This window comes from Cavia porcellus, unplaced genomic scaffold (assembly GCF_034190915.1).
Source record: "Cavia porcellus strain 051 isolate PalLab524CR breed Dunkin Hartley unplaced genomic scaffold, mCavPor4.1 scaffold_1, whole genome shotgun sequence".
NCBI lineage: Eukaryota > Metazoa > Chordata > Mammalia > Rodentia > Caviidae > Cavia > Cavia porcellus.
In genome coordinates, this window is record NW_026947484.1 from 205,210,098 (window position 1) to 205,232,110 (window position 22,013).

General features: G+C 48.9%; 1 protein-coding gene across 27 annotated transcripts in view; it reads left to right on the plus strand.

Moving 5' to 3' along the window:
• The window catches only part of Ehmt1 (euchromatic histone lysine methyltransferase 1), a 175,318-nt gene extending 154,443 nt beyond the window's left edge, over positions 1-20,875 (plus strand). For 22 of the 27 annotated variants that reach the window (XM_063228590.1, XM_063228607.1, XM_063228503.1 and 19 more), the window contains 9 exons: positions 6,041-6,195; positions 7,043-7,210; positions 7,397-7,541; positions 8,309-8,386; positions 9,340-9,455; positions 10,178-10,264; positions 10,710-10,788; positions 18,888-19,177; positions 19,267-20,493. In XM_063228590.1, coding sequence (XP_063084660.1) covers positions 6,041-6,195; positions 7,043-7,210; positions 7,397-7,541; positions 8,309-8,386; positions 9,340-9,455; positions 10,178-10,264; positions 10,710-10,788; positions 18,888-19,177; positions 19,267-19,447 — 1,299 coding nt within the window. In that variant the 3' untranslated portion in view covers positions 19,448-20,493. Of the gene's footprint in view, positions 1-6,040; positions 6,196-7,042; positions 7,211-7,396; positions 7,542-8,308; positions 8,387-9,339; positions 9,456-10,177; positions 10,265-10,709; positions 10,789-18,887; positions 19,178-19,266; positions 20,494-20,542 lie in introns of those variants that run through there. The other 5 variants (XM_013155834.3, XM_013155835.3, XM_003472948.5 and 2 more) reach the window with 2 other exon arrangements.
• Positions 20,876-22,013: the final 1,138 nt, after the last annotated feature.

Sequence of the window (22,013 nt, forward strand, 5' to 3'; positions counted from 1 at the left end):
CAGCTCTAGGTATAAGGAGTAGAATTCAAGATGAGATGTGTCTCTGCTTATACTGGATGTCTAAGGTGGCAATCCATGCCCAAATCAGTGCTGATGCAGGTATCCCGATATAGGAGGGACAGAGCACCAGCGCAGTCCTGTGTCACTCAGCTTTTTCTGGCAGGTTCCAACTGGCTCTCTCAATCTCAGCATAGTTCCCTGTGAATGAGAAGGTTTTGGGTTCACTTTGTCTCCTGATGACAGCTGGCCAGCCACTGTCAGCTGTACGTGGCTCACAGAGGTCCTCTCTCCTCCATGGTGTGTTCTGTTTCATCTGTGTCATTTAATCTTTTTTTTCCCTCTTTTGTCCTTCCTGGTTCCTGGGTAACCTCCTGTCACTTTAATTGCTTTCTAAGCTACTGATTTCTAGACTCTAGACACTTTGTCCCGGAGAAGCTGGCACTCACTGCTCTGTCATTTTTTCTTGCTCGGCTCTGAGTGTTTATTACTCTAGCTTTGAAAATGATTGCTCTGTCTGTAGTACTCAGGATTAAAAACAAACAAATAAATCAATAGGAGCCCATACTACCTGAGAAACAAATGATGAGTGGTTTACAGGAACACCAAAACTAGACTTTTTCTTTTTTTTTTTGTATTGGGAATCAAACTCAGGATCTTGTGCCTGCCAGATAGGCACTTATGCCACTGAGCTATATCCCTGGCCCCCTTCTTTTTTTTTCTTTCTTCTTTTTTTCCCCTCCCCTCCGCTCCCCTCCCCTTCCCTTCCCTTCCCCTTCCTTCCTTCCCTCCCTCCCTCCCTTCCTTCTCTCTTATTCCTCTTCCTCCTCCTCCTCCTTTTCCTTCTTCTCCTTCTCCTCCTTCTCTTCTTTTTTCTTCTTTCTTCTTTTTTCAACAGGGTCTCACTATATAGTTTAGGCTGGCCATAAACTTGCTATGCAGGCTGCCTTTGAACCCACTACAGTCCTCCTGCCTTAGCCTCCTCAGTGCTGGGATTACAGCCATGTATCCCCATATCCTGCTTCCAAGCCTTTATTTTAACGGGGTTGGTGCTACAGCACAAGGGTTTAGTGGAGTCCTCCTGGAAATCAGTAGGGAGCCCTCCTGGACTAAAACTCAGGATGTTTATTTTGGCTTAGAGTTTTGGAGTTTCTAGTCCATGGTTGGCTGGCTCCATTGGATTTAGGCCTCTGGTGGTGGCAGGCAGCAGGTGGAAGTACATACAATGATCAGGGCTTTATGTGAACAGCCTCCCTGATATGCAGGTGCAGGTACAGGTGCAGTCCATATGACTTATAGTGATTGCCCAGTTGGGCGAGCCTGACCTCAGAAAATACCACCACAGTGAAAATGGGAGTGCAGGCACCACTCTCTTGCATCCGTCCTACTGCTCGATAGACACATTCATGCCCATCAGCTGTTGCTTGGCCTTCCTTTGCTGTGTGTCTTCCCACTTGTGCTGGTCCCTTAGGCTCACTCTTATACTCAGTTCCTGTCTTACTTACTTACTTACTTCTTTCTGTTGTCCAGTGAGTCCCTTTGCCACCCTTCCCTGCTGGGGCTTGTGTGGGCCATTCCTGGTGTTTGGCTGTTACAGAGTGATGTAAACATCTGTCCTGCACCTTCCTCATGCACCTGGGGCAGGAGGGCTGGTTGCACCAATATGTTTGCTAAATGTGGAGACATCTAGTTACTTCCACTGGGTGATGGGGTCCCTGCCTGTCTCCTAGCACTCTGTGGGTCAGTCTTCTTCATTTCAGTCTTCTTAGTAGGTGGTAGTATCCATCTTCATTTCATTTTCATTTTTATGATGACTAGCGATGTTAGCCATCTTCCAACAGAGCTTCTTTGCTATCTGTGTTTTCTTTGGTGAAGGGTCTGTTCAAATGTAGCTTTTTTTTTGTCTTTTTCCTTTTTATCGGTACTGGGGATCGAACTCACGACTGCCTGCTTGCAAGGCAGGCGCTTATGCCGCTGAGCTAAATCCCCAGCCCCAACTTTTGTTTTTTTTTAATTTGGGTGGCTCATTTTCTTTTTTAGTTTTGAGGGTTTATATTCTGGAAATAAATATTTTATTAGATACATGCTTTATAAACCTGTCTCTGGAACTGTGAAAGTTTAGAAATTTTGATAGAGTCTAGTTTACCTTTTTTTTTTTTTTTTTTTTTTTACAATAGTGTTACGGTTTTCAGTCCATGAGGTATTTGGTTAGTCTTCGTATGTGATGTGAAGGTGTAGATCGAAGTCTTATCTGTTGTGGGTAGATGTCTGCCTTGGGAAGCTTTCCCCCAGGTATGGCTCTGCACTTGGTCATAGTCTGTGCTGCATGGGTGCAGGTCACTTGGTTCCATAGAGTATGTGCCCTGTGTGTCCCTGCAGCAGTCTTGGTGATAGGTATTATAGAGAGCCTGCCGCTCCAAGTGGCACACTGTTCTCCTCCAGGTTTACAAATGTGCTTGTCCTAACACTGCCTGACTCAGGAGTCGGCTGTGCCTCGGCTTGGGGCCCTTGGTGCTGCTCCTCTACCTGTCAGACCCCGTGCCTCCTGTCAGTCTCCCTCTTTCTCTTTACTTTCTTGAGTTCTGCTGCTGCTGATGGACTCATTGGCCTTGTTGTGCCTGGACTAGCCTAACTTGGCCATCTTTGTGGAGGATGCTTTTACTGGGTATCGAGCTGTGCCGGGCCAGACAGTTTCTCTCTGCTGCGTGTGTTGCTTGCTGAGTCCTCACAGCTGGGATTGAGAATGCTGTTGTGTCCTTGTCCTCACTTAACAATGGATTGTATACTCTTCCTTCTGGCCGTTTGCAGGAGTCAATGTGCTGCTGAGTTTCTTGATCTGTGGATTATAGTTTATGTCAAATCTGTGGATTATAGTTTATGTCAAATTTGGAAGTTTTTCAGTTGTCATTTTCTCAGGTGTGTCTTCTGCTCTCTATTCCTTTCCAGGGAGTGTGCTTCCTTGAGTCGTACTGTGTACCATTTTGCAGGTAACAGGCACTCTCACCAGTTTTTTAAAATTTTTCATTGTTTCAGTTTAGCTGTTTTCATTGATGTGTCTTCTAATTTACTAATCTTTCCTTCTGTAAGACAGTTATGTTGATTTCCTTCAGGGTTTTCATTTCAAACATTGTGGTTTCCAGCCTAGAAGGTTTCATGAGGTCTTTCTGAACATTTTTCTGACCTGTGGCTATATGACTTCTGAGTGTGTGGGTTCCATGAGACCATTGGCTGTAGCTATGCTTACCAGCTACAGGGCCATGTCAGTTCTGGTTGGGCCAAGAAGCCATGGTTCCTGCTCCTTGTACTGCTCAGCTCAGCCTAGGACAGCTACTGACTTGAAGTCCATGTGGTTGCTCTGGGTTTGCTTTCCTTCTGATTAGATGTGTCTGGAGCAGTTACCAGTGCAGAGGTGATTACCATCCCCACTAAGGTGACCCTCTCCTGTAGCCCATGGCTGTAGACAAATCCCTACTTCTGTCCTGACCAGTTAGGTGGGCCTTAGCTTGGTGGTGCTTTCCCACAGTAGTGGGGAACAGATGTCCTATGGAAAGGCAAGCGTTCCCATGCTAATGCCCACTGGTGTCCTATGGAAAGACATACTCTATGCCAGTTACCACTCGTGTCCATGGAAAGACGTAAGTCCCCACATTACTGCCTGCCAGTATCCCATAAAAAGACACAGATCTCCATGCCAGTTCTCACTGATATCCTGTGGAAAGGCAGAGATTCCATGGTTGTGCCCACTGGTGTCTTGTGGAAAGGCACAAGTAGGTCCCCATGCCAGTGCCCACTGGTGTCCTGTGAAAAGGCAAAAGTTTCATAGCAGTGCCTTCTGGCATTCAGTGGAGAGGCCCAGGTCTTTAGAGTTCCTCTCTCTGAACATTAGGGCTCTGTGCTGTTGAGAGCTGGATGTTCTGGCTCCTCTGCCTTCTTCCTCCATGACTGATGTGTGTTATTTGACAGTTGTGGCTTCCCATGCTGCCATCCTCTTCTCTTCAGTGGATCACGTGTCCAGTCAGGTCCAGACCTGTGTTGTTCTAGAAATAAGAGTGCTCAGAAAGCACAGACAAGCACTCTAGCCTTCAGGGCCAGGCGATGGAGCAGTCCCAAGAGAGGAGGGTCTGGGGCAAATTGGAAGTTCTCTTAACGTGTGATTTGGGTTATAAAATAATGGATTATTCTGATAAAGGAAAAGGTGCTTCCAAAGAAACATGATTTTGTTTAGTGCTCAGATGTGTAGATGATGATCACTCAAAGATCAAAAAGTAGAAAGCCACTTAAGAATGATCACTAGAAAAGAGAGCCCCAGCCACTGTATGGTTTTTTGGAAATAGGAGCATTGACAAAGGAGTTTGTTTTTAGCTTTTCTTTAGAAATTAAAGTAGCAGTAAAGCTGTAATGCAGCTGCTGATTGTTTATGGCTGAAGACAACAGATAAGACCTTGCCGTCTCTGCGCTGCTTTTATCTTTCTTTTATGTTCACTGAGCTGAGAAGCCCTGCCTATAGCCTGCTACTTGGTCTTTGTGGGGAGATTGTTGGATTGTGCTAGTGCACCCATGTGTCACAGATGAGCTAGGAACATCCCTGGGGCTTGCAGAATCAGGTCTGGGATGGGGCTAGGCACTGTTCCTCATGCAGAATGGTAGAGTGAAGGCCTGCCTGAGTGGAGAGGGGTTGCGTAGAGGTCCTTGCAACTTTGCCTAGGGGTCACTAATGCTTCCTGAGGGAGAGGAGCCCTCAGTGCGCTGTTCAGCAGGCTCTGCTAGCAGAGTGGAAAACTTTCCTGTCCATTTATGTTTACCCCTGAGACCAGCAGCCCACTCTGAGGGCTTCAAAATAATTCAGAAAAAGAAAAGGGCTTTATATTATATTAAAGCATTATATTCCAGGGGAGAAAACAGGTGAACAGAGTGAGTAAAGGGAATGTAAGTTGTGAGGTGTGGGCCAAGGGAATTGCCCTTCAGTATGAGGCTTTGGTGAGCACTTGCTGTTGTGCCTATAGGAGTGATAGGTGTCTCTCTGCTCCCCTGCAGAGCCAAGAGTCCTCCTATTAATGTTTACTCTTCAGCCTTTTCTTCTGTAAGATGTTTATGATTTCACACACTTTGCACATTTTTACCAGAACTGTAACATTCCAGTAAACTTACTATATAATTATAACTTACATATTTCACATGTGATACAAGTAGTCTTCCAAGTTTTTTTTAAACTTTTTACTTCATAGAGGTTTTTAAGGCAATTTCTATTGTGATCAGATCTTGATTTCTGATCTCACAAAAGAATTACTCAAGCTTATATAGCTTCATTTAGGAATGAATACCACTTTTTAAAACTAGCTAGAAGAAAAATGTCCCATCTTGCACATTATTTAATATGTTTAGAGCATTCTGGCTATGTGTGAGGGTTTTTTCATTTTTAAAGTCTTGTGTGTCTGTGTGTGTGTGTGTGTGTGTGTGTGTGTGTGTGTCTTTTTTGAGACGGGGTCTCGCTGTGCAGTTCAGGCTGGCCTTGAGCTCACTTTGTAGCCCAGGCTGGTCTCAAACTCAACGTTCCTCCCACGTCAGTCTCCCTAGTGCTGGGATTACAGGCGTGAGCCACTTCGTCCGGCTAAAGTTTTCTATATTGTGTTACTCTTAAATGAAAAAATAGAAGAGAAAAGAATGCTGTATAGTAGTGGCGAGCACACTGGTGTCCACCCCTGAGCCAAGTTACGCCAGCAGCCAAGCATCAGATAAGTTTTTTTTTTTTTTTAAACTAAAACGTTAGTGTGTAAGTTAATTGGTGATATTGGCACTTTGTAGTAAATAAGTGGGTTTGGGGTTGCTCTTTGGGTTCTCGGTCTCCAGCAACTTCACCATCTCTGCCTTAGAGTTCAGGGAGGAACATTCTTTTTTCTGGTGAACTGGAATGCCCCTTTCTACTTGCTAGGGCTGGGAGCGGCCCACTAGGCTCCTGGGTTTCTCCTTGGGCCTGCAGGTGGAGCAGCTGCCTGCTCCTAGCCAGGTGTGTTCCTTACCGCCTCCCACATGTGTCTCTGTTCAGGAGGAGAACATTTGTCTGCACTGGGCAGCCTTTTCAGGCTGTGTGGACATAGCAGAGATTCTGCTAGCCGCCAAGTGTGACCTGCATGCTGTGAACATCCATGGGGACTCACCCCTACACATTGCCGCCCGGGAGAACCGCTACGACTGTGTTGTGTGAGTGTGACCCCGCCTGGAGGCTGCTGAGGGGTTCTGTCTGTATGGGCCTGGAGCCAGTGTAGCCCTGTGCCCCTTGGGATTCTGCTGGTGGAGAGATATCTTTCTCAGTCCACATTTGAGACTTACTGTGGCTTACTGCTGGCTGAGAGCGGGTTGTATGAAAAGTTCTCAATTCTTACCTTGGAGATTGTGCAGAGTCTCACCTGACACTCCTCCTGAGAAGCAGCATGGGAACAGTTCTGCTCTGCCTGGATTCCCACTGTTCTGATGGTCGGTGGGAGTCCTCCCCACATACGGACCTGGAGATGGTGGCAGTGTCTTCGCTGGCCACTCAAGGTCCTTTTAGCCATGAGGTCAACTTCCTGCCTTTACAGGTGGGTTGTGGCTGGGTCCTGATAGAGCCTTGCTCTGCCTTTGGATCAGGACAGAAGTTTGGCTGCTGCTCATATTAGCAGGCACCTGCAACAGGGCTAACCTTACCTGGAAATAGGAGCTGAATGCTTTCTTTGGCTCCTGCAGGTGGATGCATACTTCCAGGTCTATACTGTCCCTTCAGCATCCTTGCCTGTACTCAAAGTCCACACTTCTCTTCTCTCAAACCCCAACCTGGCCCAATCGTGGAGGGTAGATTTGGAAGAGGAATCAAACCCCAAGTCTGGTTCTTAAATGCTCTCCCGGCTGACTGTCTGATGAGAGGAGCAAGCTATAGGGGTGCAGTGCACGTGTTGAGGGCTCTTCAAGATGGTTAGTGTGTGTTGTTCCTAGTAAGTATTTTAAAAGTCACCAGTATATATCTTTTAAATTAAGATTTAGATGTTTTGTTGGCTTACATTTTTCCTTTTAGCCTCTTTCTTTCTCGGGATTCAGATGTCACCTTAAAAAACAAGGAAGGAGAGACACCTCTGCAGTGTGCTAGCCTCAACTCCCAGGTGTGGAGTGCCCTGCAGGTGAGCAAGGCGCTGCGAGACTCAGCCCCTGACAAGCCTGCTGCGGTGGAGAAGATTGTGAGCAGGTAAGTAGGTTCCAGAACCAAGGTGGCTCTAGCATAACTCATTGACAGCAGGGCTAGAAGAACTTGGAGTGAATGCATATGCTGGAGCCAGAGCCCAACTTGTCTGGGTGGGTGCCAGGCAGAGGTCGTGTCTCCTTTGGGGCAGAAATGAGAGCTGGTAGTCAGCAGCCTCTCTTTCCTGTGCAGAGACATTGCACGAGGGTATGAGCGCGTCCCCATCCCCTGTGTCAACGCAGTGGACAGTGAGCCATGCCCCAGCAACTACAAGTACGTGTCTCAGAACTGTGTGACATCTCCCATGAACATCGACAGGAACATCACCCATCTACAGGTTGGTGGGTGAGCAGGGTTTTGGGGCAGGGTGGGGTGGCCCTTGGGTCTGAGTGCTGGGCTCTTCTCAGCACTCGCAAAGACCATGCTCTCAGCAGTTTCCTCCTCTGAGGATGTGGAAGGCAGATGAAGAGCCTCTAGAAAAAGTATCCACACTCTTGAGAAGCTAAGGCAGGAGGATCACAAGTTGAAGCCCAGCCCGGGCAGCTTAGCAACTGTCAAAACAAAAAATCAAAAGGGCTGAGATTGTAGTCTTGGGCTTAGTCCCTCAGTACTTAAAAAAACAACCCACAGCTCTGGGTGTTCCCAGTCAGTGGTGACTTAGGACCCTGGGCTGCTTGGTCCTCAGGGAGTGAACGCGGAGCCCCCTGCAGGGCACAGTCCAGAAAGTGCCACCTTTCCCAACTCTGAGGTCACACAGGATCCTGAGAAGCTACCATCTACTTTTTCCTTTCTTCTCTGTCTCAAATTAGACATATTCTCCAAAACCATCCTATGATTGTGCTGGTGCACAGCCCCCTGTCATAGGATGGGCAGTGTGGGCCTTGGGCAGGAGTCATGGGGCCTGAGCATCACCAGTCCCTCCTTGGAGGGGTTGGACCTGGCTGACCTCCCCCCTCCTCTCCTACCAGCACTTGAGTCTTTCCTCATGTCCTGAGCATTTTCTCGTGCTCTCCTGAGAAAACCTGTTGATGAGGGGTGGTTCTGTGGGCGTGCAGAGTATCTCATGTGCCCCTGTGCCTGATGGGCTGTGCTTTCTGTTCCCAGTACTGCGTGTGCACAGATGACTGCTCCTCCAGCACCTGCATGTGTGGCCAGCTCAGCATGCGCTGCTGGTACGATAAGGTGAGGGTTACGCATTGGCCACTCGAGTTTGTGGGGTGAGTGCTGACTGAACTGGTGCCCATGTCTTGTATGTTTGGAGGAGGAGTTGGAGGTGAACCAGTGTGAAAGCCAGGCAGAAGAGAAAAACAGGTTGGAAGTGAAGAGGTGCCCTAAGCAGCTACAAAACTGAGGTCTAGACTCCAGAGGTCCGGGTCAGTGGCCTTTGTGCTGCTGGATAGTGGATGGAGGGTCTGGCCTGGCCCTGGGAGGAAATAGTCTCTCTTCATTGTGTCTGATGAGCCCTGCAGAAGCTGGATAGATGAGTAGGTATAGCTAGGCCTGGTCGCCAGAGAAGTTGTGGGCTTGGGACCCAAGGGTCTGGGTGGGAGGTACAGGGAGCTGGTGTGCAGTTCGGGATAGGCCATCAGTATCAACGGTAGGAGCAGTAGAAGTAGGCCAGGTGAGGACAGCAGCAAGTTCCTTCCAGGGGACTTTAGAGGACAGATGCACAGAGAGGGGCCTTTGTTGTCTGACAGGGAGAACACAGGGTAGAGGGGTTGGTTAGTGGTGGCCGTGAAGCGTAGGCCACATGCAGCAGTCAGGAGCAAGCTCCTATTGCTTGGATGCCCCAAATCTTGCATGGCCCTCTGTGTTGTCTGTGCGTAGTGGGGGTTGGGCAGTGGCCAAGTCTCCCAAATGTGGGGACTGGCAAGGCTGAGAGTTTAGGAGGCACAGACCACCCCAGAGGGAGAATGGGACCATGAAAGGCAGGGGCAGGAGGTCAGGACTGCAGTATGACTGAGCAGCAGTTCAGGGAGGCCTCCCCTGCACACCCCCACTGCACTCTGACCTAGAGCTCTCCAGGGTTAAAAGTTGGAAGCCACACCAGGAACTTTATAAACAGATGTTGATAGCAGTTGATTTAAAAAGAAAGATGATGGACACTGAGGGCCTTCGTGGCTGTCTGTCCACAGGATGGCCGGCTCCTGCCCGAATTCAACATGGCAGAGCCTCCCCTGATCTTCGAGTGCAACCATGCCTGCTCCTGCTGGAGGAACTGTCGGAATCGCGTCGTGCAGAATGGGCTCAGGTGAGGGTGCTGCATCCTGGGCCATGCCACTTGGTGTGCAAGCCTGTGTGTTTGCACCACAGTTGATGCCTTGTGCACTGGAAAGGTTCTCTGGGCTGGCTCAGACTCGGACTGGAGAGAAGGAGGATGTTGGGTCTTTGGAGCCAAAATCAGAGAGACCAACATGGCTGTGTTCACTGCCACCATTTCAGTGAATTGGACTTATTCACTGTTGTAGAGCTCATTTTCACTTTCCAGTTTTTTGGGCTTCTCTAGTGGACAGTAGCGGTATCTGACAACCTCTCAGACTGCTGGCTCCTTCCTGAGACATTCATAGTGCTTGACCCTTGTATGCTTTCAGCCAGGGTCAGGTTTTAGTATCAGCCACCTGGGTGGAGGAGGACAGACTGTGGGTGACCAGCCCATATTTCTCGCTCCAGAACAGAACAGAAACCCCTTCCCCTACTCCAAAGTGATGGCACTGCCCAGGCTGCTGACATTATGTGTTAGTTCCCATGGCAACCAAGTCAACTAGGCCAGGTGCAGATAAGGCGACTGAGGCACAGCTAAGGCCACCATGTTCTGTGCTTTGACATGCTGAGCACTTTCCACACAGCTTCTGAGTATTCTGAGATGAGAAGCCAGTGTTTCTCTCCCTGCTTGCTCATAGCCCTCATTTCTGAATGTGACAGGACCTGGACTGTGCTGAACCCGAACCCCCTTCCCTTTTTGCTGTTTTCCAGGGCAAGGCTGCAGCTCTATCGGACACAGGATGTGGGCTGGGGTGTGCGAACCCTACAGGACATCCCCGTGGGCACCTTCGTCTGCGAGTACGTGGGTCCTGTTGCCCAGGAAGGCTGACTGCATGTGTCATTTCTGGGGTGATACGTGTTGTCTGCATTGCAGAACGCTTTTGGGAGCAGGCACCCAACTCCCACAGCAGTGGGTGCGGAACAGAGAGGCCCTGGCTGTTGAGGTTCTCAAGCAGTCACTGGCCAGCTGCCCAGACACCAGCTTCACATTCTCTCAGCCTCCAGTTGCTGCCCATTGTCTACCCCCAGTCACTGTCATACCTCTTGGTTACCTGGGACAGATGTCCTGTATAGTGCTGGTCATGTGGTAGCCCATCCTGGTCTTCAGTCCCACAGCGGACGTGAGCCTATGGTGTTGCCTGGTGTCTGCAGAACATTGGTTCTCCCTTGCACTATTCTCCACATGATGGCATGGAGATGGCATATGCCTGGGTGTACTCAGCATCCTCTTTTCTCCCTGCAGGTATGTTGGAGAGCTGATCTCTGACTCAGAAGCTGACGTTAGGGAAGAAGACTCTTATCTCTTTGACCTTGATAATAAGGTACTGGTGCTTTGAAGGGCTGAGGCATAAGGAGCCAGTTGTGAACAACTGAACATGAGTAGTTTGTTCTGTCCAGGGCCTGGGTAGTACCTGGTGAAGCCAGTCCTGGAGACCAACAGAGAACAAGCACCTGCTGTTGATCAGTGGCAATACTCAGGCTACCCTGGGCTCAGTGCTCCACGTGTGGCCCCCGAATGGGGAGGTCTGTGCTCATGCAGTGAGCCACCTACCAAGAGCCCCAGCTGTTGCTCTGGGCTGGAGCCCAGCAGGCTTGAGTCTGTCAGAGGCTGATGAGACTGTGTATGTGAGCAGGCATTGCACATATGTATAAAAGAGCTGCCAGGCATGTCCTTCATGTCCCAGTTGACCTCTATGGTGCTGGAGTCATGTGCTGGGAGAACAGAGGCCAGGGCTAGGTTGGTTCTAGGGCTTGATTTTTTTTTTTTTTTTTTTTTGTCTTTTTCGTTTTTTTATTGGTACCAGGGATCGAACTCATGACTGCCTGCTTCCAAGGCAGGCGCTTATGCCGCTGAGCTAAATCCCCAGCCCCGATTTATTATTATTATTATTATTATTATTATTATTATTATTATTATTATTATTTTTGGTATTGGGGATTGAACTTGCAACCCCACATTTGCCAGGCAGGTGCATATGCCTCTGAGCTAAATCCCTAGCCCTAGGGCTCGATTTCTGAGACATCCAGGCTAGAGTTCAGTGGCTTGGACCCAGCTCAGCCCATTGATTCTTCTATGTCCCCAGCCTTGTCTCCGGTCCCTGCAGTCACCTTCTAGGACATAAACTGTAACCTCAGTATTCAGGTTCAATTCACTTTGTGACTAATAAGTGGGTTTTGAGTTGCAATTTGGGGTCTTGGTCTCTAAGCATCAGCTTTAGTGAAATGATGTGTTTGCCCAAAGAGAAGATGAGTGCTGGAAGTTTACTCTCACAGGTATTTACAGTGACACCAACTCTCAAGTGATAGCATCTTCTGCCCTTTTTATGTGTGTGCCTAGCATGTACCTGTGCATATACAGTATACTCACCTAGGGGTGATGACTGTGGAAGGGCCTCTCTTGGCACTGCCTGTTAGTCTTTCTAGGATTGTCCTCCTGGCGGCTGGAGGCCTGTGTCATGGTGGATGCGCTGTCGCCAGTGGGTGCCTCAAGTATTGTTTATCTCCTATGGTTTCTTTCTTTCTTTCTTTCTTTCTTTCTTTCTTTCTTTCTTTCTTTCTTTCTTTCTTTCTCTCTCTCTCTCTCTCTCTCTCTCTCTCTTTCTCTCTCTCTTTCTTTCTTTCTTTCTTTCTTTCTTTCTTTCTTTCTTTCTTTCTTTCTTTCTCTTTCTAGTAACGTCTTCTAGTTAGCAGAGGTTCTTGTTGTCTGGTTTATCAGTCTCCTGCTTAGAGGGCTTTTCTAATATCTGAGTTGGTACCTGGCCTGTCTCTATGCTCTATGCCCACGTCAAGTGACTCTGTCTGTTTGAATCCATGTGCCCACACCCAGGCCCTTGAAATTTCTGGTTTTGCCTCCAGGAACAAATCTGTCATGACTCTCTGTGGCTGTTCTCTGTGCAAGAGTTTTCCTTTCTCTTGGTAAACACCTGGGAGTAGAGTTGCCAGGTCATGTGGTAAAGGTACATTTGACTTAAGATGCATTTTCTGAAGTGGTCCTAATGCTAACCATTTTTACCAGCTACAAATGAGTTGTGGCCACTATAATTATAATTTGTGTTTTCTTAGTGGTTGATGATATTGAGCATCTTTTCATGTGTTTATTGAATATCCTCAGGTCTTCTGTGAGGCATTTTTAAATTCACTGCCCATTCTTCATGGGGCTGCTTATGGTCTTGGGTAGGAGGAGCTATTCATGTATTGTTGAGTCATGTAGTAGTCAGGTCTTTGGATTCAGCATGTGCTATATTTCTGCCCAGCCTGCCCCTTTCCTCCTGATTTTTTTTGACAGTGTTTCAAGGAGCAGAACTTTTTTTATTGTTTGTGCTTTCTGCAGTCTAGGGAATCCTTGTCTACCCAATGGTCCTGAGGATTTTTTTTCCATGTTTTTCTCTAAAAGTTTTGTTTTGAGTCTTTATCTGTGCTGATCAGGCCTCATTGTATAGTCTGAGATGTGGCTGGCCTGTTCCTTTCATGTGACTTACGTATAGTCCATCCAGCACCTTGATCTGAGATATCACTGCCTTTGTGTTCCTTTGTCCTGTGTGCCTGTGGCCCTCACACCAGCACCAACATGCTCTGGTGCTGATGATGGTGGAGGTTTATTAAAACTTAGGGCCAGTCCTCCTTAGACTGTTCTTTTTCCAAGCCCTGTTAACTCTTAGACCTTTCCTTCCGTAGGAACCAGTGTGCTAACATGCACAGAAATTGTAGGGTTATGATGATGGTTGTGCTGAATCTCAGTGCCTGGGCCCTGGTGTCCTGGCAGTGACGTGGGAGACCCTCCATTGGATTGGACCTGTGCTCTCTCTGAGCAGAGCCTTTCTGTTCTGCAGTATATAGATTGTTACATACCTATTGTTACATTTATTTCCAGTAAAGAGTATTGCTTTCCTATCTCATTTTCCTGTTGTTTGTGGCTATCCTTGGAATAGTAGATTTTCTGTACATTAATCTTGTTAAATTCACTCTCAATTCTGGCAGCTTTTTGGAATATTCTTTAGGAGGCCTGCACATGTGAGGGCATCCTGTGTGAGCACAGCTTGCTTTGTGTCTCTAGGGTTTGCCCTGCAATGGGTGTGACTGGGCCCCTTGCTCATCTTGGTACTGTTGCTGGAAAGCCTGCATCTGCCCTGCAGCAGGTGGTAGGGCCAGGCCACCTGCAAGCACTCACATGTTGCTAGGACTCAGTGCTATGGCAGTCAATGGGACCCAGCCCTCAATGCTGCTGGCAGGGTGGCCAGAGCACACCTTTTCCACAGCGCTCCTCACATGTGCCAGGCTTCTCCTCCCCTTCCTGGTACATGGCCACCCCTGAGCCTCCTGCGCTACATTTCTGCCTTTACAGAATAACAGAAATGGTTCTTTTTGCTCATATAAAAAGCCATTAATAAAAAGATAATAATAATTGTAAAAAAGCCATGAATATAACATAGCCTTTTGGTTACCTGGTCCAGACCTCAGTCTATGTTCATCTGGCCTGACCAAACCTCTTACCTGCCCCTCTTACCTCCCATCCTGTGCTCCTTCCCCACCCCATACGGCATATCTGGGTAAGGTCTAGATGGGGATGTTTTGAGGAGAGAAACTCTCAAGGAGCCACGTATGGGTCAGAAGGTCCATCCGAAACAGGTCCTTGAGAACTTTGGTGTCGGGAGCTACAGAGCACAGGAGTGAGGGCAATGAGGCCATGTCCCAGGGCGAGGGAGGCAGTATCACCCAGGGAGGCCATTGTGGCTGAGCATGGTCAGGTCTGGGAGATCCGCTGTTCCAAGGACAGGGTGAGTGCTCATTGCAAAACAGAAGGTTTCCAGGGTGGGAGGAGGATTGTTTTACACTTCTACAGAGTCATCTCTGGGCTTGGAGGTGGAGGACAGTCTGCCTATAGGGGCTCAGGTCCACAATCAGCCATGGATGCTTGTGCACTGATGGGTAGCCGGACCTCTGCTGAGCACAAGATGTAGGCAGCACCAACTGCCAGGCCCAGGTGTGTGCAGAGCTGAGTGGCCGGATGTACTGCAGTGTGATGGGCAAGCCAGACTCTTGGACATGTGCCCCCACCCCCACATCCTTTTCTCTTCATGTTGGGGGCTTTTCCTGCTTTCTTCTTGTCACCTGCCTGGCATCTGTGCTCATACTGCCCCTTCCATGCTGCCCTTTTCTAATTTTAAGGTCAGTCAGGTTTCTTGTTCAGTAAAAGAAAGAAAAGGGATCTACTTTGTTGCACCTCCCCTTTAGTGATTTCTTCTTCTGTCTGGTCCTGTGCTGTGTTCAGAGCTGCAGTGAGGGTGATGAGACCCTTGCAGCATGCTCTAGGTGTGACAGTTGTCAGTATCGTGTTTATTTCACTTGTTTTCCTTTCTTTTGATGTAACCTGGAATTTGTCACAAACAGCTCCCATCAGCAAGTGCTATGACAGTGCTGTGCTGTTGCCGGCCAACAGGTGGCTGTCCCCAGTCTTTCTGCCAGCCATCCAGGACGAGTGGGGGGCCTGTGAGGCTCTTCCCATGCAAAGCAGTACCCAGCACCTCACACTGTCCCCTATTAAACAGATGGCACTATCTAACATGGGTGTCCTGTGGATCCCTGCTGAGCAGGGGGAGGGCTGGAGCATGTCCTCCCTATGCTGTCCCAGAAGGAACATTGTGGTGTCAGAGTCCGTGTCCCTGAGATGGGGGCACTCCACACTTGTCCCCCTTGCCTGCTGTCCCTGTACCGTAGAGAACAGGCTGTTGGTCATGGGTGCCTAGCATGCCTTCCACACTTACTAAAGGGAGTTTTTTTTCCCCAAGAAAACACAAAAGCCTTCCCACGCATGCTGGCGGTCTGGTCTCGCTGGCAGGCGTCAGACACCTCACTCTTACCATTCAGTTCCCAGTTTGTAGCATGAGGAGGAGGCTTAAAAACTACCCATTCTAACAAAGGTTTGGTCTTTTTTCTTTTCCTTTTCTTTGATTACTGTGCATCTCTTTTTTTTAATGTGTGTCTTAATCAATTCTTCACTAATCTGCAGTTGTCACTTGCTGGCCTCCTCCTGCTCCATCATGCGTCTCGTTGCTTTTTGCCACCAACAGGGTTCCTCTCTTCAGCCCTTCTTCACACTTGGAATTAGCCATTTCTCTCAAATGCCTTTTCCTTTGATGGGAGAATGATTTCAGATAAAATCAAATACTGACTACTTATTTCTGTCAGGTATCACTGACTGTAGACCCTGTTCTTAGAGAACAAAATGACAGAACAAGCCTATATTTAACTATGCATTCATTCATTCATGCTAATGATTATAGAACAGGGGTTTTACCCTGTTTTTCTCTTTTTCTTTTCTTTTCCTCTCTCACTCACTAGCTTTTTGCTTCATACTTGTATTGCTTACAGTGAAAAAGTTCATTCTTTTTTTTTTTTGCACTACCAAGGATCAAACTCATGACCTCGTGCTTACCAGGCAGGAGCTAAATCCCCAGCCCCAAAACAGTTCTTTCTTAAAACCCCTACTTTCAGAGCAGCATAGTATAGCAGTGCTACAGTGACAGTAAATGTGATCTGTTTACAGGAGCAGTGTTGCCATGGTGGCAGAGAATACAGTGTGATTGTCAAAGGGTGTTGACCATATTGCTGTGCATAGAGAAAGCTGTGCAGTTATTCAGGTAGTTGATGGTGTTGCCGTGGTGACAGCAAATGAAGTGTGGTTACTGAGTGGTGTTAACTGCATTGCCGTGGTGGCAGGGAATGCTGTGTGGGACTTTGATGGTGTTGCCATGGTGACAGGGATACACTGAAATTACAAGATGTGTATGGTGACAGTGATGCAGTGTGGTTACCAAAAGGGCATTGCTGTGATGGCTGGAAATGGAATGCCGTTATCAAGATACGTAGGTGGTGTTGCCACAGTACCAGGGAATCCAGTTACTCAGTCATTGTTGATGGTGCTGCCTTGGTGACAGTGATTGCAGTATGGCTGTTGGGTAAGGGGTATCGCTAGTGCTGCCCCAGTGGCAGAGATTGTGGCAAGATTACTGTCTTGGTTACTTTTCTCTTGTTGCTGAGACAAAATGCCTGATGGCCAAAATTAATGAAGAAAAGGTGTATTTAGCTCACAGTTTGTGGAGGTTTCAATCCATATTCTGCTGGGCTCAAGGCAAGATGGCTCATGGCATAAGGTGGTAGAAAACAGCAAAAGCAGCCAAAGCAAAAGGGGAGGAATGTGAGAGAAGACTCTTTCTGTCCCTTATATTGGAATGCAGGCCACATACACCTTAGGGTGGGTACATCATTCATACTTAGAATATCAGCACTAGACAATAAATCAATCACAAACTAGATTTAGCTGCCTCCATGACTGTATGAGGCTTTGGGGGAACATCTAGACACAAACCCTAACAGTTACCAAGGGACATTTGCCTGTTCTACAATGGCAAAGGGTCCAGTGCAATTACTAGCTGATGTTGACAGTTTCTTTACAGGGTTTTGGTCTTTGGAATAAATCCCACTGCAGAAGTGTAACTGTTATGTAGCACTTGAAGTAATTGTTCCTCTGCACAGTTTTGTTACCAATATGAAATTCAGCTGTGTTAATGTATTTTCATTCATTTTAATTTTTTATTTTACAAAAGATTGATTTACGTGCTTTAAGAATCATGAACTGCTGAGGCAGGAAGATCACAAGTTTGAATACATCCTGCAACTTAGCAAGACCTTATCTCAAAACAAAAAATTAATAATGGTTGGAGAAGGCCCTGGGTTCAATTCCCAGTTCCACAAAAGATAAAAAAGTAAGACTTGCATAAGAGAAGAGCCTTGTGCTGTCCAAGTTCTCCTGTTCTGTGTCAGGCTTCTGTGGAAACACCACAGGCGGGCTGAAGTCCTACGCCTGGACACTGCTGGCTCCCGGCCAGTACCTTCTCCCATTCTCCATGTGGTGTGTGTGGTGAGGAGCTCTTTGACCCCATCAGATCTCTGCCCCGGGGTCCACTCAGCTCCCCAAGCTCCACCTCCCAACACTGTCTCCCCGTGGAAGAATTTCTACTAGAAATTTGAAGGCAATAGACATTGACCATATAGCACCCTGACAGGTACCCACCCATGTGTAAATTACATGAAAAATACTTTGCTGAATTTCTTCCTCCTCCTATGTTCACACAGGAGCAGGAATCTGTGTGTTTCACCCTACACCTTGCACCTTCCTGTGTTTCCAAGTCAGCCTGGTGCAGTCCAGGGCCAGTCTTGACTGGCTCCCGTCTGTCTGGAGCATGTTTGTACTCATGCCTTTCTGTGTTGGTTATGTGGGTTGGTGATGCTGATTTGGAGAGAATCATCGCTTTCTCTGAAGTGTTATCTTGTCTTGTTTATTGGCGTGCTTTGCATGTGCGGCTCTGGTCTCTGGCCTGGCCATCTCCCTGTCAGCTCATCCTCCTCCATGAGGCCATTGACCATCTCTGTGTCTCTGTTCAGGTCTTTTGAGGCTGCTTTTAGCCTGGCTTCTTCAGCCAGAGGTATTGGGCAGTCTTGACCTCCTACAAAGGGTCCAACCCTGGACTCTAGCAGCCAGTCCCCAGCCTGTGTGGCCTGCCACCGTGCCCAGCCTCCTGCAGGCACCTTAAATCTCTGTGGCTGGTAGTTTTAGGGCGCTTTCTACAGAGCCGGGGTCATTTGTCAGTTCTTAACTTCATCACACCCACAGACAGAGGCCCAAGCCTGCCATCTGAGGTCGTGGAGCCATGACATCAGTTGGGCAGGCCTGGGACAAGGGTAGCTGTGTCCTTGGTTTCGGTGGTGGTTGCCACATTTTCTCTGAGACTTGTTCCCTAGGGGACATTGATGGAGGTACTTATCTGCATGCACACAGCTCTGTACTGCTCCAGAGCTCTCCACTCTGCCATGTCCTAAGTTACCAGTGAGATCACTAGAGCGCGACCTCTTGCCCTCCTTTCTCCATGTTGATTTGAGCTTGGAGCTGTCTTATCTCAAGGATACCCCTGGCCTTCTGCTGAAGGCTTCTGTTGGTGACCAGGGACCTGGGACTCTCTATCTTCTGTTCCAGCTTACCTGACTAGACTTATCATGCAGGGCTGCAACTTAACAGGGTAAGCCAGCAGTCATAGAAGAGTTACAAGTGTGTAGTGTGCTTGGGCAGCTCCTTGGGGCTGAGCAGGACCGTGGTCCCTGCTAGGCCTCCTGTGTGCTGTGCAGCCCTGTCCAGGAGCAGCAGCCTCTCATACCTAGGGTCTCTGCGGAGAAAGAAGGCTCTTGGGTTGGTCCAGCCCTCTATCCTATCTATACCTTCCAATCTAATTGGAGTTCCTGTGATGGAATAAAGCCTCATGAGTGATGCAGGCCATCTGATACCCTAGACTCCTCTCAGTTCCCTGGGTTAGTAGACACCCATCTCTTGGGCTGTGGGAGTCAGTGCCATGTGGTCCTGTGTCTGCAGGTCATAGAAAGGGACCTTGATTGTGATAAGATCTGTGCTGCTGTGCTGCAGCTGAGGGCAGAGTGTCCTGGCTGTCAAGGGCTGGAGGCTCTGACAGACCTTTCTGCTTGCCAGGACGGAGAGGTGTACTGCATCGATGCACGCTTCTATGGTAATGTCAGCCGCTTCATCAACCACCACTGCGAGCCCAACCTCGTGCCGGTGCGTGTGTTCATGTCCCATCAGGACCTACGGTTCCCCCGGATTGCCTTCTTCAGCACCCGCCTGATCCATGCCGGAGAACAGCTGGGGTATGTGCAGCCGGGCCTGGGGGACAGTGTGGGAGTGGGTGGCCACTGGCTCAGCACATGGAGGTAGTGAGCACCGTCTTCATCCTCAGGTTCGACTACGGGGAGCGCTTCTGGGACATTAAAGGCAAGCTCTTCAGCTGCCGCTGTGGCTCCTCCAAGTGCCGGCACTCAAGTGCAGCCCTGGCACAGCGGCAGGCCAGCGCAGCTCAGGAGGCCCAGGAGCATGGCCTGCCAGACACCAGCTCTGCGGCTGCTGCTGACCCACTATGAGGTGCAGAGGGGCTGGGAGGGCCTGCCAACCGTGACTTAGAGGAGGTTCTGTCCGGAACATCTTCAGGGTCCCGCAGAGACCAGGGAGCGGACCCTTCCCAGGAGTGTCCGTTCTGAGGCCTCACACAAGCCCAGCACGGGGCTGGAGTGCACTCTGGCCCACATGCACCTCCGTGACCCTGGGACTCCACGGGGTGACCTTGTGGGCTTTGACAGTGGTCTTGTCCTTGCGATGGTTCTCATTTCCTCCTCTGGTCTCAGAAGTTCTCGCCCCACTACTTCGTTTGTTCTCCTGCCCAGCCCAACACCCGTGTGGCTCCCGCTGCAGCTGCTCCATGAGACCAGTGCCTCCTGTGCGGCTGGGCAGCTCCGGGGCTGCACACAGGACATGTCCACAGCCCCGAGTGGTCAGGGTGGCCCTGCCCTGGCTCTGGAGGAAACGTGGGCTTGCTTTTTAAAGATGCCCTCTCTCTGTGTACCAAGCCCTGCTGGCATTTCTGTGTGAGGGCTGGTGGGCAGGCAGACCCCACGCAGCCCCACCAGCTGCACCCATGCTGGCACCTTTTGTTGATTTTTAAGCCACATGCTATGATGATGAATAAACTGATTTATTTTCTACCATTACTGAACATTAGGACAAACAAAGAATAAAAACAGAAAACACAGACAACGGTGCTGAATCTGGTGTGGTTTCTACTCACCATGTGAAAATAAACTATCAACTGTAAAAAGAACAAAGTGATTTTAGAATTAAATGCAGGAAACACTTTTTTAAAATGTTAGCCTTGTAGTGTGAATAAATTTGCTGTCACCTTTTGTGTGACAGTCTGGCAGGTCATGTACTTTTTCGGCATATACCTTTCTAAATACTGTAATTAGTGCAGGGCAGTGGAGTTCTTTTCGTGTGACTCTTCTAAACATTCATAATGCAGTTATGTTTATTTTTTCTGTTAAAATGTTTTTGACGGTTTTAAGAGCAGTCTTTTGGCTCAGACCATTTCTTGTTCTGTTTTCAATGAAATCAATAAAAAAAAAAAAAAGAAGAACTGTAAGTGAAGTCTCATTATGATACCACATTTCTGCTGGTCTCCACAGAGCCCACCTTACCAGTTGGAGGACGTTCAGGCTCCTACCACCCAGGACCCAAACAGGCCCAGCCTGCACCCCACATAGTTGGTGCAACTTCCTCCTCTCCCAGCCCTGTCCCTGCAGAGGGGACATTAGCACACAACAGGAAGACCAGCGCATGAACGTGTCAGCACCAGGTGCACAGGCTGGGTGCCTTTCTGGAGCTGCAGGGCAGCCTGAGTGAATTCCCATGTGCGCTGTCGGCCCTGTAGCCCTGTGGACCAAAGCTTCGTGCTGTGCACTGCATGCAGGGCTGGCCTTTTCCCCATAGGAGCTTGTAAGCTCAATAAAAAATAGATCAAAAACTCTGTTTCCAATACATGGAATTCATTCAGGTAGGTATTTTCTAGAAGGATGGCAACATGTTGTGGGCAGCCCCACAGAGTGACCTGAGGCTCTGGTGCCAGCAGCAGGGGCAAGAAGTCAGATGTAATTGCACCACACAGAACACACAGTTTAGTGGCTAGCATCCTCGGTGCACCTGGACCTTGGCAGCTGTGGCCCTCACAGGCTTGAGGAGGGTTCTTCACAGCCCAGGGGGGTCAGAAAAGACCCAGCCAGGGCTTAGAGCTGTGGGCCAGGTGAACACCTTACCCAGCAGCATGATTGTGGCAGGAAGGCTCTGACCCAGAGCTGTGACATTGCTGATGCCATAGTTGGGCAGGGTTCTAGTGCTTTGCATGTGGACTGTCCACTTGCCCTAGATCTGGAGTTGGGTATGCAGATGGTGTGTGTTTAGCCAGGAGCCAGGCCAGCTGCAGTCTTCAGAGGCATCAGGAGACCTAGCAGACCTCATCACAGCTGATTCTGTCCCCTAACAGGGCATCCATCTCAGACAACAAAGAGTAGGTTGAGATGTCTATGGTCATCTGGGCTAAGAAGGCTGTCTATAGTAACACAGGTGTGGGCATCAAGCAAAGGTCTGGGCTCTAAGCAGGACATTGGGTCTTTTTCCTCTGACCCGTCACACCCAGTACAGATGCGAAGGTCTGGTTTTTCAAGACCAGTGTGCCCACCAATGTCTAGGCCTGGGCCTTGTGGCCAGGCCATTTTGTCCTGATGGTGTGAGCTGGGCCCCTTGGAATGTCCACCCCTAGCACTTCCCTATTAGGACCCTGAGTTCTGCTGTGCTGGGCCAGGTGTGGAATCCCCAGTGTCATCCTTCAAGCACAGGGCCCCTCAGGGCTTTCCATGGTATCCTGAGAGGACTTTGCTTCTGAGGGCAGCCACCTGGTCACACAGGCTGTTATGCCATGAACATCATGCCTGGTTATTACAAAAACCTAAACATGTAGAGCTAGAAGAAAATAAAACCCTCCAAAACTTATCCCTTGGCCACTGCTACCTGCATGGACCACAGCACACCAGTTGCATGTACAGCCTTGGCAGGAGCACTGCAATAAAGGTGCCAACGGGTGCATCCTAACCACGTGTGTCT